The 17,797-nt window shown below is 42.2% G+C and overlaps 1 protein-coding gene across 3 annotated transcripts in view; it reads right to left on the bottom strand.

Moving 5' to 3' along the window:
• znf407 (zinc finger protein 407) overlaps window positions 1-17,797 on the bottom strand; it is a 158,713-nt gene that overhangs the window by 42,110 nt on the left and 98,806 nt on the right. For all 3 annotated transcript variants that reach the window (XM_084356297.1, XM_084356299.1, XM_084356298.1), the window contains exons 7-9: window positions 13,754-13,837; window positions 11,160-11,280; window positions 4,245-4,423 (exon numbers count right to left, since the gene is read on the bottom strand). In XM_084356297.1, the coding sequence (XP_084212423.1) occupies window positions 4,245-4,423; window positions 11,160-11,280; window positions 13,754-13,837 (384 nt within the window). The remainder of the gene's footprint in view (window positions 1-4,244; window positions 4,424-11,159; window positions 11,281-13,753; window positions 13,838-17,797) is intronic.

The raw sequence follows: 17,797 nt of genomic DNA, 5'->3' as shown, positions 1-17,797 counted from the left end.
TTCACATATTTTCCCCACATAGAAACGTGTCACATATAACACATTGTTATTAGAAACAGATGTTGATTTTATCGCCGGTGTCTGTGGCTTCTCTCACAACGTCGACACAGTGTCATATGCACCGGGATACCAGGACGACATACACACCTGTCCTCCACAATCCAACACGCCGGTGTAACACAATACCCAAGTAAAACTCAGGAGAGTAATGTTTCATTACATGATGAACAGAAGGTGAAGGCGAGGGAGGGGGAGTCGGCGAGGTGCGCAGATGCATAACTTAAGTAAAAGCCATCCAAACCCATATTTGTTTACAGATTTGTTTAATAAGGAAAAATATATGCAAACAAATGAATTTGCCTGTGGTTGTAACTGTGTATTAAGATCATCACTTACAAGGCCAGGTCTCCTCGAGCCCTCTCCAGTAGCCATCCATCATGCATTATTAAGGAAAATAGAATCTGCATAAAGCAGCAACAATGCCTTGAAGAAGTTTATTTATTTATTTGTTTTATCTTTTTAGGCACTAAGCAGCACATCCAAGTACTCCGTCGCTGTTAGCTAATTACAAAGCATTTGATCTCTATGCCCCCAAGATATGCAGTTATAACCTTGCTTGAAAATTAGGGAAATATTTCACAATTAAAAATAGTGGGATGAAGACGCTCTGACAAAGCTAATGGCGACACCTCACCTGTGTGCGTGTGTGAGTGTAACACGGTGTTCGGTACTGAACAGGACAGGAAGCTGATTTAACAAAGCCATTGCCCTGCAACCAAGGATGACCTCGCTGGAGGGAGATAGCAAAGAAAGAAGGAAATTCAACATTTCCCAAAGCTTCTCCACTCATAGCGTACTTGCAGCATTTTAACTAGAAAGAAAAGTTCTAGTTGAGGGGTAATTTAGCAAAGTCGTGGTACGCCGAGGTACCTGTAGCTCTGGTTCTGCTGCAGTGCTATCTATGCTGGGATCACACGGGCACCGCCACTTCTTTCTGGCATATCTCTCAGCAGATCGCACAAGGAAGACAATTGTCATTACCATTTTATTAAAATGTGTCCTATCAGCAACATTTTCCCCTCACATATCTAACCTCCCTTTTTTTTCCTTCTTTTCCCCCCTCTAATTCTAATCATCATTCCCCTCCATCACTTGCTGGGTCTAATTCCCTCTCTTCCTTCGTTTGCAAAGGACCTCTGCTTTCATCCTTGAGAAGGGCTTTAATTCGAAGTGCGACGCTGAATAAAGAAGGGAAGACAGAGAGAGAGAGAGAGAGAGAGAGAGAGGGGAAAGACAGGGAAAGTGATATGGAAAGACGGAGCAGCGGTGGAGACGTTCGGGTGTCAATCAATCCGGCGCGAGGGGCTGCAAGGGCCCGTGACTAGGGTGCGTTTGATCTGTGTCTTTCAAAGGGGGAACAGCGGGAAGGGCCATCACAGACGATTTGCCTCTCGCTGCTGGCCCTGGTGCCACTCTGACAGAGAGCAATCACAAGCAGGTTAATTCAACATCTACCTTCTTAATCTTTTTTTCCCCTGTCTCTTTCTTTTGGTCTCGTTCTGTCTACTTAGATGAAACACTGCTCTTTCCGCTGCCACCCCCACCTCCCTTTCCCCTCTTTTGAAAGACGGAAAGATCACAAGTGCACTTTCAATGCCTTTTCAACCCACCTATAGTTTGATTGCTTTGGTCTTAATCAAGTAAAGAGGGTTGTTGATTTTCTGCATTCCTGTAGTGGTTTATTTATGTGTTGCTACCACGGAGCAAAATTTTGAGCACATTGTAAGGCATCAATGAAAGCTAAGTGGGATCAGACTATTTCTCTCTGGAAATTGGTGCTTTAAGGAATTTTCTTCAAGGGGAAGAAAGACCATCAGCTGCATTTTTGGATCATTTCTTTTGCTGTCATTCTTTCGGTTCATATCTGTGGTGTTGCGTGAGTAGAATATGAATTAGAGCGTCAAGATGACATCTTGAAAACACGCTGCTTAAGTTGACTGAAAGAGGAGGAAATATCCCCTCCAGATGACTGAAAGACGATGCACGTTCCAGATGAGATCTGACCTCCGCTCATATAACTGGAAACTGAAACCCTCAACGCCAAGTTGCTTGCTCTAGCTGGTTGGACTTGTGGTCGGTTCATAACCACTTTTAAGTTGATGCCACACATTCTGAGAAATCTCCTTCTCTACTTGGTGTTGCTGTTGTGTTCTCATGTGGCTTAACAGATCACAGTAAGAGGGACACAAAGTGTTCTTCAACAAAGGTCAGCCATGCATAAGGACAAACAGAGGTGAGGGAAATCCAGGGGTGAAAGGGTAAGAAGAGGCGTAAAGGTGTGTTTTGACTTGAGGTGAGAGGGTACGGAGAATACGAAGCAGGGAGTTGTTCGTGTAAGTAGCTGAAGGTAAAAAGGTTCTGCAAAGAGGTTAGAACAAGGAAGTCAAGGAGATCGGAGACACAAGTTGATCCTTGAATGTGAAGAATAGAAATTATACCAAGAAGAAGCCTCTTTGAGAAATTTAAAGAAATAAAGTTTCCAGAGTCAGCACAAAGACGCACCTCAGATCCATTCAGTTTCAATAGGAACTAAACAACAGTGCCACCAAAATGCCGCCACTTTCCAATGATGTCCCTGCCTGGCCTTTCTCCCATGGAGCTCCCCTCCGACTCTACTGCTTTTATTTAAGGTCAAAGGCATAACAGGATAAAGGCTGTCCTCTCTGCTCCTCTGAAGGACAAGCACTCTGCCGATTGGATTTGGTGGCCTTCAAGGACAAAGGAAGAACACCGTGATACAAAGAAACCAATAGAGGGAGAACAAGATTTCATCTGTCTCTATGGCCTGAGTGATTGGCAGGGATGGATAGGGCAGCAATCTGAGTGCTGCCTCTTTGTGGCTGGGTGCCCTCCATCAGCATTGAAAAGCAAGACTGGATCTTGCGACAAAAACACACTCAAGGATTCTGGACAATCTGACCTCTGTGGGATAAAAGGAGCCTGGGCAGGGTTGTAAGGGCAGCCAGGTGATTTAATTCAGCAGAATGATTTCAAATGTTGATTTGTCTGTGGGTATACACTGTATGTGTGTAGATGTGTGTGTGCACATTACACCTTAGAATGCAGGAAATTAGAGGGACGAGTTAGTAAATTGAAGGTGGTAGGGTTCAAATACTCGGAATAGAAGAAAAATAGTGGACATAAAATGTTTCCAGGTACCATTAAAAACACTTTAAAGGGGCCGCCCAGAGATTTACGATGGCACCTCCATAAAGTTGGGGGGACTCAAAGAAACATTTAAAAACAATGGTCAGAATGGTTGAGCGAGAGATAGTACCTAGTACCGGTAAGAGGACATTACACAGCTGTTTTTACAACCTGACTAATACCATGACTAGTAAACTCATCTTCGTGAGTTAAGTTTGGAGCCCTTTAACTTTTAGCCGATTCTCAGCAGCCAACAGAAAAAAAGATAAAACATGGTAGCCAACACTCTTTAAACATAGAAGTGCTCAGGACTGTCTTCAAGACGCTGTTATTTCTGAATTGAAACAATAATACACATTTAAGTCTTACCCCCGACAGCCATTTTTTCATCCGAGACAGGAATTTTATGGATGTTGAGAATACAGTACGGTACAGTATGGTCACATGACATCCAGTTGTAATCCTTTCACAACTCAACCAGATCCTTAAGAATCTGGTGGCAGGGCTCATGATTAATTTTGTTTTCTTCCTTTTTTTTAGGACGATACTGGTGTCAATTAGTATTAATCAAGAAGACAGATAACCAACCATGGAAGTGATGCAAATTTGCAGTTAAAACTGTAAATTGTGTCAAAATATAGAATAACCAAGGATGGAAAGTAACTAAGCACAATTTACTCAAATATGGTACTTTATACCTCCACTCTGCTACATTTAGGAGGCAAATATTGTACTTTTTTTTTGTTTACACTACATTTATTGCAGATTCAGATTATTCAGTGTTGATCGGCTATTACTTACGGCATGTAACCAATGACATTGTTATGGGAGAGAATACTGAGTGAGACTATCGATGGTGAGTACAGACAGAGAGAGGATGCTGTATCAGAGCCATGGTTAAATTATTCTATTTTATCCGATTCTGGACACAAAAACACAGATTGCGATAACTGGAAAAATGCCATAAATTGTCTCTGATATTGGTCTATCAGAAAAAAAACAGATCCTCCTCAGGCACAAATTGAAGAATGGTTTACCTGCGTGTAGGTAGGCAAGGTCTGGGTTCTCAATATCAGGGTGATGTTCCTTCAGGTGGTTGCGGAACTCCATGGGAGAGTTGGTGGCGTAGCTACATTTGGGACAGTTGTACATCTTCACGCCCTCATGTTTGCCCGTATGGAGTATGTGCTTCCGGATGTTCTCAGCACAGTTGGATCTGAGGGGGACAAACAGAGATAAAAAGGCCTGATTCCTTTTTGGAATAAATAAAAAAAAAAATGTAAAAAAAAAGATCAAAAGATGGGAGTCATGAGGGAGAAAACACAAGATAAACGCTTGGCAACATTCCCAAGAAAGGTTTGCTGTACTAACATTTTATTTTGTTGCAATGCTGACACGCACTCACACACTAACACAGACACGCACATACACACTTCAAAAAAGTCATGCTGGGCTTTGGAGCTGAGGGAGCAGCCGTGTTTGGACAGACTCTCAAAGCATTCATTGCTTAAATACGCCTCAGTGAAACAGGCCCACAACCGGCGTCGACTAAAGACCACTTTCACAAACAGCGAAACACAACTTGTTACACAAACATTATTTACATCCTGCAAATTCTTTGATATTCTGTCATGCTCTTACATATCTCTCACATATTTTCTATCCCTATAGCTGCTCAGGACTAGTGTGTAATGGTGCTGGGAGCAGTGGGTGACGCTTGCTGTGGGACTGCAGGTGGAGGCCTACAGAGTGCATAAGAGATATGTCTGAAGACACCTGTTATGCATTATGTATCTTTTGCAATTGGATGAAATGTATAGGAATAGAGGTGCATGTCGTGTGTGCATGTATGTGCGTGTGAGAGTTTGTGGGTCTTAAGGCTGGTCAGATAGGGCAGGCCGAGCAGTGAGCTACTGCAGGGTGTAGGATGTAATGATGTCAGCTCAGAGAGTCACACACAACCCTCTGCTGATTAATGATGCTGCCTGACCTGCTCCCAGGCTCTATCTAAACCTGCCCACGGACACACACAAACACAATGGGCAAGACAAACATGCACATACATACATATTGTACATACATATATAGACGTGAACAAACCTTGGTTTGCACCGAAATACAAATTTTAATCTCTGATCTGACGACACAGGTGAAAATATACAGGCCTGAATCCTTAAACATCCCCCGTGTACGCACACATGTGCACAAGAGAGCACACGCGTAATGCATCATGCAAGCAAGCATGTGCAGTGTAGAACACAGCTCATACACACACATAAACACACACCATCATGTGTTGATGGATGGGGCACTCGTGCTCAGTTTGGACCTGACATTCTCGGACAGTATAATACGCAATTACTCTCCCTTATCACCTTGGCCGGGACAATAAAGCCTCACAGTGCCATAGCTCACGCCAGCCAAGGAGAGAATTTGTTTTCACTTTTGCAGAGACACCTCTCTCCATCATGGGGCCACAGTCCAGCCCGGCTCCACTGGGGCCTAAAAAAAAAAAAAAAGAGCGGGCCCTCTCTGGGTTCTGTTCATGCTGTATGAAATACATAAGCACCAGCCTCTGGTGAGCAATGAGGGCTCTTCACAAGACCGAACACTACAGTAGGTTGGGATGCCACACTCAACAAAGCGCTTTTTGAATGCAGTAAACCACAGCAATGAACAAATGTCTGTTTCACCAGATCACTTCATGAAAGCTTTACATGTGTGTCTTTGTCTGTGCTTTTTGGTTTGTTTGAAGTTGAGCAGGAGAAGAACCAGGTAGTTGGTGTGAGCACTGATTGCCAGAGGTGATGAAAAGACAAATAAAAGAGGGCCAGCTTTAAACCTCCACAAAAATAAGGAGGAAGATGCCACAATACCACTCCTGTGGCTCAGGGGGTGGAGCAATCGATCACTAATCGGAGGGCCTTTGGTTTGATCCCCGGCCTGTGTATGAATGGTCATTACTCCTGATAATATGGCATCTTGCATGATAGCCTCTGCGCTATATGAATGCAGTCCATTTACTATTTACTTTGATTCACAACTGGCAAGCAATACAAAAAAACCAACATTTTTCAAAGGTGCTGCTGCTGATGAACCTTAAAGGTCTTTTTACTAAGATTGTGAATTTTGAGTCTCATTCCCAACATGTCAAATACTGATGCTTTGGGTTTCCCAGGTTGGTTGGTTGGGTCGGCCACCAATTTGGGTTATCTTACAAATAGGACCTTTATCAAAGGCCTGATATGAAAGTCTTGTAGGTTTATATCATTGTCAAGTGTTCAGAATGTGTCAAGAATTTACCGTATCAGTAATACTCCCCACGAAGCCCATGTCTGTAATGCATTATAATGCATTATGAACATCCCTATAATGTATTATAATGCACCTTTAATGCCGTATTATCATAGGTATAAGCTGAACTGAATATTTAGAATTCTTTATAACAATAGTCATAACTCATTATCACACCAATGTCGATCAAGCAAAATGAACATTAAAATAATGTTTGTTGGTGCCTGTTAAAAAAATACATTTCAGCATTTTATGTTTGCATTGACTTTTCCCCACTTTACTTACAGCAAACAATGACCACGTACAGTGACTTATAACCAGCTTGTAATATATCACATGAGTCAGATTTACATTGACTGACGGCCCACAGATACGTACACAACCCTTGACATTTATGCATATCCTCAATCATTTATCCAGCAAATTGGCAAACACATTGTTGTGATTAGTTTATCAGCCATCACAAGCAAAAATACAGCAGGTTCACAGAGAAATCACGGTCACATCTGTTGACTGCTCTTTTGCATAATGAAAAAAAGACATGCCTAAGAATTTAAACTGTCACATGCTCGTGAATTACCGTAAGTCAGGCTGTTAAAAAATGCATTTAATGCTAAAATTGAACTGATTTCTTATTCGAAAGCGGGAGCATAAATATATAAAATTTGAAGCTGAGCTAAAAGGTTCTAAAGAGAGCGCGGGTGGATTCCTAGGGGGGCCATGCTATCTCTCAGATATGGTAATGGCGTAATTGTCATATTAAAACAACACAACGTGCGTTTAGGAGTCAGCAGGTGTCACAGTTAGTGAAAGCCCACACCAGCCCTCCTACTATACACTGTATTAATTAGTCCAACACTGTTTCAACTTCCTCCCCCATCCGTGCACTCACCATGGGAATCAGCCATACTGATGCTCAACGGCTGCATCACCCCTACTCTTCCTCTTTCCGTCTCTCTCTCCCTCTCCCCTTTATTTTAGCCATTTCCATATTCCTCTTCCCAAACGAGTGTATGGTAATGGGAGAGGTGTAATTGAGAGGCGCTTCGTTAGAGGAGATTTAAATGTGTTTCTTTGTGTGTGTTAAGAGTTGGGAGGGGGGGGTGTATTTGGATCATTGGTGCTATTTGGATCTTATTCTGCCAAGGAGGCCCGGGTATCATCATTAATGTCTCCCCCCTCCTCCCTCATCTCTCCCTTCACTTTACAAGGTCGCAAACCTCCCTGGCACTGACAGTAAGCGTGTCATCCTCAAAGACGCCGTCGCCTCGAACTGAGACGGTATTCTAACAGGTAGATTGAAACATGAATGCCGCAGCATTCAATAAACAATAATAGCCCCGGAAGGATGGTAACGTGGCAGGAGTCAGAGGCTACGTATCAATTAGACCATTTAAGATGCCACTGTGACTTTAATGAGAAAAGAGAGAGAAAAAACTCCTCATTGTGAACAATAGAAATGATTCCTTAAACACTGAAGTAAAGAAGTTTTGCGGCCTGCATAAATAGCTGCAGAATAGTCAAGTAGACATCATTAATTGACAGCCAAGGACTCCCAGTGCAATATCATTAGAATATTTTTACCACTATTCCCTAACTATAATTATCCCCCTCTATTATCTATCTCTGTCTGAATAGGAGATGAGTGGCATTTGATAGATCATTCACTCCCAGCTCATTTACATGCATTTGAGGAGCAGCCTTGATGGAGATCTCATCGTATCAAGATTAAACCATAGATGTCATCCATAACATTTAATATGGATATGTTAATAGTGATAATCAGATGTATACCTGTGAAACAGACATAAATATTTTTTATGAGCAAGAGCTGTCAATCACACAAGTGCTCCATTTGCCTCAGACCTAAATATGTCTTTACAACTGCATCATATATATTTCATGAGCACGGCTTACATTGAAAGGTCAAACGTGCTAACTCATCTGGTAGCTCCTTATCGTGGTCAGGCCACCAGAGACGTCCGGGTTTTAAACATGTATTCAGAGTGTAAAAGCAGCGCGGAGGCGAGGGCCCCTCGCGGCTGTCTGAGGCCCCCACATTCAATTCCTCGTCCTCATATTAGTAAGCCAGCGGGGCGTTTCCCCAACCTCCCTCCTCCTCCCAACTCGCCCACACACACCCCCTTCCCTACCCTCTGGACCTCTAGGAACCCCCGGGGCCACCAAAATGTTAATTGGGCTTCTAATTTACTGTTTCATTTGCCACTATCTGTAATGATCATTAAGTACCAGTGCAGGAACAATGGGACCAAGAACATTTGGATCGTACTACGTACAGTATCTTTCTGATATAAGGGTTATTTTAGTGTAGTGGTTTGATGTGGGAGCAAAATTTGCCCTCAAGTAAAAAAAAAAAAAAAAAGAGCCAATTTATATGATTAACTAATTCTTTACATACTGTACCAGTGCTTAATAGGGGTGGGACAGTATATTGATGCGGTAATATATCGTAAGAGGAAGCAAGATATCATATTGCCACTGGTGCCACAGACTGATGTTTTTATTTAAACATGCAGATGCTCAAAAAAGATTCCCTCTTCATATTTAACTTACCAGAATCACTTATTTTTTTAATTCACCAATTTAAACTTAATTTACACGGATTAAATTTGCACAGATTTAATGAGCATCAATAGTTGCATCCATCCTTTAAATATATTAACTGAATACTTTAGCTGAACTGTTCTGCTTTCTGACAGTTTATGGCTATTTCACATTGGAACGATGGCAGTCACAAGTTGCAGTCAGTGTTTGTGTGTTAAAAAATAACTACGCTAAGACTCTAAGCAATTTCTGGAAAATAGTTTCATTTCACTTGTCAATAATACGTATCGCAATAAGACTTCAGTTTAACAAGTACAAGCATGCAAGATGGTGTCTTCTTCATACTTCAGTGTTCAGGGTTTCTTTGCTCTTGAGCTTAAGTGTCTGCCATAGCAAGAATGGCATTCTGGCCAAAACAACAAATTCTTGCAGTTTGCAAATTTTAGATATTTTATAAATATCAGCTGTTCCAATCTAACAAGAGTAAGAGCCTACAGCCATGCTAGCAGCTCTGTGATGATGTATTTATAACGTCAGCATACTCACATGCTCACAATAACAATCTCAGCTTTGCATGTTTTTGGTCAAAAACCAAAGAACTGGGGGGAAAAATGACCTGATAATGATGCTAACTGACTGAAGTCCATAACATTTAAGTCAGCAGGATTTATCCTCTGGAAACCATGAATATCTGTATAATGTTTTGCAGTAGTTAAGGTATTGTGCTGGATAAGTTAAAACTCTGATTTGCTGGTGGTGCTTGATAAAAAATGAGAGGATCGCCAAAGTCATCCTCTGGGCATCATGAACGTCTACACAAAAGAGACATACTAACAAACAAAACTGTCAACTCTTGTTTCCACTACACTAAAAGTCAGTGGACCACAGTTGTCAGTGGCATTCATTCTCTTGGAACCAAAAAAAAAATATCTGTATAAAGTCTTAGCCCACTCCAACCAATAGTTAGTGAGCTAATTCAGTCTGGACCAAAGTGGTGGGCCCCACTGTCACTGTCACCCCTTGAGCCATGCCGCTTTTCTGCCATTGAAACTATCCAATCATATATTGGCATACAAACACTGTAGTTCAACTAAAACAAGCAAATAAAGGACGGGATGCGGCCCTCTCTTGCAGTGAAATGTCACATGTAATCATTAAGACATAAAAATCATCTTAAATCAAACAGTGTCAGTTACACTACACTTCTCCATCCTTAATTGCTACAGTCAAGAGATACTTCATGATAACTTTCGGTCCAAGGTGAGATAATCCATTGATAATTGCTAAATAATAGCCCGACGACAATTATTACACCTCAGCTTTTCATTTTTTTCTGAGTTGGACTGCTTACAAAAGACTTGAGATGAGTGGAGCGCTTCACTGCAGCGGAGCAGGTGTAGCAAGCTGCCGAAATGACTTTGTCACAGAGGGGAAAAAACGAATGAAGAGTACATCTAAAACCAATGATGGGTTTGAGATCATTCCCTTTCACACTCTTCTGCCACAACCTGACGAGGAAGCACAGGGCGAGAGAGAGAGAGGGAGGGATGTAGGGAGAGAGAGAGAGAGAGAGAGAGAGAGATGGAGATGTGCAACGCCAGCCAAAACTTTTTCAATTTCACCGACAATTTCCTGTGTAATTACTGATGTGGTATGATGGTGTTTTAATGACAGGGACCTGCCAGTGACAGTGACATTGTGTGTATGTGCGTGAGAGACAGTGTGCGTGTGTGTATGTGTGTGTTGGGGGAGAAATCTAGCTGGGCCTGTTGATGATGGCAGAGTGATGAGATGGAGCCATGCTGTGGAGATTAGACCTGTCTGCCCTCCACCTCTACCACCCACCCTCCACACACACACACACACACACACACACACACACACACGCACACACACAAAGCTTCTAGCATTAACACCGCCCCCCCATCCCTCCAAACTACCCTACAATGCCACCTGCTTTCTCACCATCACACTCACTCACTTATATACCCCCCACAGCCCCATCCTACCCCCACCTATCAACCCCCTGATCATCAGTGCCATGGTGGCAGCCATCAGCGCCACCAACCGTGGGCTAGTCAATGAGCCGGTACCTGTAGTCGCACCAGGGGCAGCGGTACGGTTTCTCCCCGGTGTGAACACGTTTGTGCCGCGATAGGTGGGACTGCGTGGTGGAGGCGAAGTTGCAGAGCTTACATTTGAAGGGTCTCTCTCCTGTAGTGAAAAGATAAGTGACAGACAACGAAGGTGAAACCGAGATGACATCAGTGTTTTCATTGATAAACATGCACAGACACAACGTATAAATCCAGTTAGAAGGCTACAGCTGACATGGTTTGGCTAATATGTAACACTATGTTGCTGGACCCATAAGTCCAATTTTAGCACTTCTGCAACATGGCGGACTGAATGAAAGAGGACATGCTTCCTCCTTAGCTATAGAAGGCTCACTCTACGGTAACAAAAACACAACAATTCTTTTCAGAATGATCGTTTCAGGTGATTATACACTAATGAAAACATGATTATTAATATCTCATTCCATTTCTGCCAATAGATCCCCCTAAATCCCACACATCGGACCTTTCATTGTTCACGATGCTGTGTGGGATTGATTTGGAGACCAATTAATGACAGAAACAAAGCTGGCAAAAACATACTTTCCTGACAAAACAGAGCTATAAATAGTTAAAAATCTACTGTTTAATTAGAAAAGCTACATTATCTGAAAAAGATGTAAAGTGTGCTTGCTTATAAGACTATTAACAAGAGTTTGCATCTATTGAAGAATTGAAATGACTTGAAGAGCTGACATTTCTGTTTAATTAAAGCCATTTCAGGGGTTATTTGTCTGTTGGTAAGTGAACACTCAAAGTAGTTAATAATTGAAGAGTAAGAGCTGAAAGGGAACGATCTGTCAATTTGAGTGTAAAGGCCCTTTCAGACAAAACGTGATTTGAGCTTGCTGCTGGGTTCAGATCACATCTGACCCGGTGCTGAGGAATGTCACAGTGCACGAAGCGTTATTAAGTTGGTAGAGCTGTTGAGGGGGAACACATTGTGAACCATACAAGCTGATCATAGAGGCTACACATATTGCCTACCTACAGGCTACCTGTTAAAACACACCTGCCTGATATGCCTAGTTGGTTGGAAATGTTTTTCCAAGATAGGTTTTCTCCTTCTGAGGTCTTGATAAAAGCGTAAACTTGTGTTAAACAATCAGTGAATTCAAACACACACGATATTAGCTGCTCCTCAATTTTGCCTTCCGTGTATGGCTGGCTACGTCGCTTCTATTGGCCACTCGGGTATTTGTTGCAGAGCACAGAGTGAGCCTGCCAAGCCGATATGGTATCGTTAAGGTGTCCCGTAAACAGTGTAAGGACAATATGCTGTGTTAAAGTTGTGATCTGGAGACAGTTTATCCGTCTGTCAGCAGGATATGTTTATTACTCAAATATGCATTTCTATGAAATATAATGAGTTAGATTTTAATGGAAAACCAGATGGGAGATTTCTATCATTAGATGATGGATAATTACCATATCTGACACAAAGTCATTAATCTTAGAGAAAAAGAGACTTGATTCTAAATTGTAAGGCCACGCTCACAGGGTCAACGTATCAATTTAACTTAAAATCAAAATGGCAGGGCTGATGTCTGGACGTGTAACAGCAAGCTGGAACATTGTTCGGAGCTGGCAGAGGTTTGTACTTTTAATTATTCTTTATTTCAGATGGCAGACCCGAGTAGTGAGGGAGTATTTTACTCCACAGCTTCGGTGATGTCAGTGTTTAAAACCTGCAATAAAACCTCACCCTGCTTCACAGAGCTGCCAAACCTGACATGGCATTTGATTGACTCTTGCAGTGTTCAGCGACATTTCCATACGGATAAGAATAGCATTAGACACTTAGTCCTTATAAATTTGGGGAATATTTTAAGATTTTAAATAGAGACACAATGTTGTCTTTAGAAAAGTTACATCATGGGAATGTTAGCGTTAGCAGTGGCCTTTAAAAAATGTGTCTAAGTCAAACTCTGACAAGAAAACTCTGTCAGCCCTCTCTCTCTCTTCATATGCAGCTGTGTGACAACAGATTTGAATATGCAGCTAAATCTGTGGAATTGACATATGTCAACACAGGAGAGGAGGATGGAAAATGGAGGTTTCGAGGGGAAATAGCAGAAAAAAACTGAGGAGCAAACAAAATGAATTATGAAAACCTAAATGAATATTTATAACAGGATTCTTGATCCTTGGGCGCCTGCCAGACAACGGTTAAGAACAGTATTTGTTTCACTACCCCAATTTCCAAAAAAGCACTCGTTATTGACAGCCTATCTGAAAAATGCAATTTCCCTAAGCGACAGAATGACATGGTGAAATGATAACTGAAATTAAAAATCTCAGATTCAGTCAGCCATACTGGTACACATGCCTATCACTGACAGCAGCATGTCACACTGATGTGCCTCTGTGTGTGTATATGTGTGTGTATGTGTGTGTGAGAGACAGCAAACAGTTGCTAAAACTATGTGGGAAAAAAAAATATTGTGGTGTTTCAGATCTTGAAGTGTCAATCACCGTCCGAGATTATGAAGGTCCACACGTGCGACAGTCCGTGTGTGCGCTTAGATTACTTTACGGTGTGAGTTGAGGATGCGTGCGTTGCGGCTTACCTGTGTGTTGGCGCCTGTGTTTGGTGAGGGCGTGTCTTGTGCCACCAGCAAAACCACACAGGTCACACAGATAAGACTTCTCTCCTGTCGAAAACAGATTAAGAGAAGAAGAAAAGCAGTTAAACACTCATACTAAATAAACCCCAAGGAGAACTGTGAAATCACCCAAAATGGCCGTTGTAAACATCCATCACAGTTAATAGTCTTTGACCTTGATCAGCTGTCGACCATACTTGATGTGGTTGTGCGCACACGCTTTTCTATGCAATGAGGACTCACATTTTGTTTTGTTTTCTAAGTTTTCTCTAAATAAACTCTTGGCTTGTTTACAACCTGTCTGATTATCTAACCCAGGGCCGCTCAAAGGGGGGCCCTGGGTGCCAAGGTAAGGCAGCCATGAGATTGAATATGGCCTGCCAAATGTTTCAAGCGAATAAAAAATGTAAAAAATTTATACAATTATAACTGTTTGTGCTGTTTAACTTGTTGTTCATACATGTACAGTTTCTATTAAAGCAGCTATAAGTGTTGCCATCATTTGAGCTAACTTCCTGTCTGTTTTGCACTCAGCGATCCCCTCCCTCCTCTCTACGTCACCACATGAATGCACAGCAATCGCTACACATGGCAGCAAACAGGGGGAACCTGCTCTCTGTGTTCACGAACGCCTCTTTAAAGAGTTCTCTGTCCTGATTGGATAAAGTGGGCAGGGATACCAGAACATTTCTTTTCTCTTTTGCTGCATGAGCAGGGGGAGGAGAGACATGAGTTACCGACCAAACCCTCTATAACACTGATTACTGTTGGAATATAGGGATATTTTACACTTATTTTAATAAACAATATATCACTTACAGCAGCCCTAAATATTTTTCATAGACTTGGGATACAGGTACCTTTTTACAGCTTAACAATATAATACAATAGATGTTTGCTTTTAGCTCGTGGCCCACCGTTAAGTCCCAGTTTTAGCCGCCCAAGGGAAAAAGTCTGGATATCCATGAAATCCATAATTACTTTAGTACAAAGTGTTGATAACTGATAGAAGCAGAAGCCACCGCTAAAAGAATAAGTTTTAACACAAGAAAAAATATTTTTTATTGGACTTTAATGATTCCAAGGTCCTCTTGGAAATGAGCATGTCAGTTTTAATGTTACCTAGAGTTACATCCATCTTGAAAACCAACACAAAAACAGGATATTTCTAGATGCTGAAACTGTGAAAAGACATCAAACCTTGACAGGGTTGTTCATTCTGATTGACCTCATTAAACTATGTCAAATTAAAAGACAACATGTTTATATTTTTCATATGTATGACGTGCAACCTACATGTTGATGCGCATAAGGATCAAGCTTATTATGACACTGCAAATGAAAACAATGTCATCAATAATGAAATAACCTGCTGCCTGCTGGAATCCTTCACATGAGCGAGTGAAGCGACGCACAACTCATGACGTTTGTCTTATTTCAGTTGTTTTCCCTCCGTCTGCCTCAGTATAATTAATCTGTCACCGACACCTTTTAATTGTAAAGTTGCACTGACATAACAAAACAAATGCAATTAAATAGTATTACAACCTCAGATATCGTGGGCTGGCAATAAGCGACTGAAGTGGATTTATGAATATACATGAATCCTTTGAGTTATACCACTCTTCTATCAGAACTGCTGCCGAGGTGCCATTGAGCAAGGATGTGAGAGCTCGAGTAAAGACAAAGAAAAAAGGAAAGGTATTAATGGATTTGGAGAAATGTGTGAAGGAGGAGGAAGGCAGAAAGCGAGAAAAAGGAAAAGACAGACGGAACAGATGAGCAGCGGGTCTAGTTGGCTAACAGATGAGCCAAGCAGAAGTCACAGATCACTAGTGTATATCCATCAGAGCTCTCACAGCTAACTAATTCCTCCAATCAGATGGATCCGTGTAAATATGTCAAATGGGGGACGGGAAATTGCCAGTGTGGTTTATTGACTGTGATAAAATCTGAAAAGCACCGCTGAACATAATTACATACTTGTCAGAGCCATAAAAATTAGCTTTATTATCAATGGGATGGTTTTGTACAACTTCATTTGGGGGCGATGCCTTCCAGATGGGGAGCGTGGAGAGCTTTTTTACACTCCTCCTCTCTCCCCTGCATCTGGCTCTGTCATTAACAGCATCATGGTCTCCCTCGCTCTCTTTCTACCTCCCTCTTTCTCTCTGCCAGTGCACACAGGCAGTCACACACTCCTGCGCACACATTTGTGATAAGACTCACTCAGGGAATCACATGCATGTGCACATACAAACACGTTTAGAGGATGGACACAGATGTGCACACACACACACACGTACACACACGCAGACATGCAGATATTCCAACATACTGACACACAAATCAAACTGCATGTGGCGTGCTAGTAACACATTTCCACACATGCGCATGTTGTGTGCCGGCACATACATTGACACACCGCAGGTACCGCACACTAACATACAGACACAAGCCGCATCACTTAAATATTCATCTAAATGCTGATGTTGAACTCCAGCTCTCGCCACACACTGCTAACACATTTGGGTGACTCTTCCAGCTGGGCCTCAGTGGTGCTCTGCTCCTCTTCTGCACAGATAGCAGCTTTCACTGAGTCCGCAGAGACAAAGCAGCCTCAAGTTTCTTCTATTACACCCATTTAAAGCCACTCGACTGTGAGAAGAGTTTTAATGCAGTGCCACTTAGAGGGGAGAAAAACAGCCTTTAAAAGGTGCATTCGTTAGCCAATTCATACAGGTTCACTCTGTAATCCCAGTGTGAATGGCCTTTAAAGGAACTCATAGAAATTCTCATAGAAATAAATGTCCGTTCTGCTCCACTCTGTGGCCGCATGAAAATCACCCTTTACGTTAACTGTTCTCAACACCTGATGTCTGATGTTTCTGGCAAAACAATATCACAGAATGTGAAAATGTGATAGTTTTTGCTGCACACTGCGTTGCACAAACAGAAAAGGAAGAAAGAAGACATCCCAGAGATCAACGTAACGCAAAATGGTTCCACATCTGCCCGAAACATGATAGCAGTCGATTAAGCACAAAGTTCTCGCACATTCTCAGCACGTCTTCAGCAACAATTTGAAAGAAATTTCAACTTTTATATACGTCTCTCCATGACTCTCTATTAGTGAAAATGATTGTGGGAACAGACAAACTGATTATATAAGTTGATATTGTATTGGCCATGCATATTATCCAAAACTGTTCTAACTCTGGCAGATCATTCTGTGTTCATGTAAGATCCGGTATGTTGCAAGAATTAGATTTCGGAGCTTTTGACGTAAAAACGAAGCAACAAAAACTCTTCTTAACTCTGTGTCTCTAAACTCTAGAATAGTTACTGAGGATCTGGTCAGACCTTTTCTCCCTATCAGAAAAACAGCACCGGTCCCTCCTCCCCGCCTCCTCTCCTCTCCTCCCTCCCTTCCATCTCTCATTACGCCCAACGCTACAAGACCCCACCACAGAAAAATCCATAGCCATCGATCCCTGCGCCCAGCCGCGGTCGCCACAATTATTCTTGAGGAGGAAACGTTGGCGATAAATTACATGTGTGCTTTTCATCTGCTGTTCTGCGGCGGTGAGCCCTTGGAGGACCTGGGTGGGGAAGGCGAGGTGGGGTAGCACAAGAGTGACATGCTGTCAACACTGGAGGATCTGAAGCAGCATGGAAGCCCCCCGACCCACAACACAGCCCTGCATTGACTTCAGTCATTCCTGATTCACATTGACCTCGGCCTTTTATCGGTATGCGAATAACGCTTAACCCTGACCTTAAACTTTATCCTTATGCAATATTAACCCTAAAACCACAGTTATCAGCCTCAACCTGGAGTCTTACTCTTACCTGAGCTAGGGGTTAGTGTTACATCAATCCTCAGCTGAACCCTTGCAGTGGTGAAGGCACGAATCAAGCTATGAGTCAAAAACAACTGCACGACCCAGTGCACCCAAAGTCTGGTTCCAGACACGAAAATGCCCTAAAAACTACCTTCCCTGCTAA

This window comes from Pagrus pagrus, assembly GCF_965226575.1.
Source record: "Pagrus pagrus genome assembly, chromosome: 7".
Classification (NCBI taxonomy): Eukaryota; Metazoa; Chordata; class Actinopteri; order Spariformes; family Sparidae; genus Pagrus; species Pagrus pagrus.
This window is presented reverse-complemented; position numbering and strand designations above follow the sequence as displayed.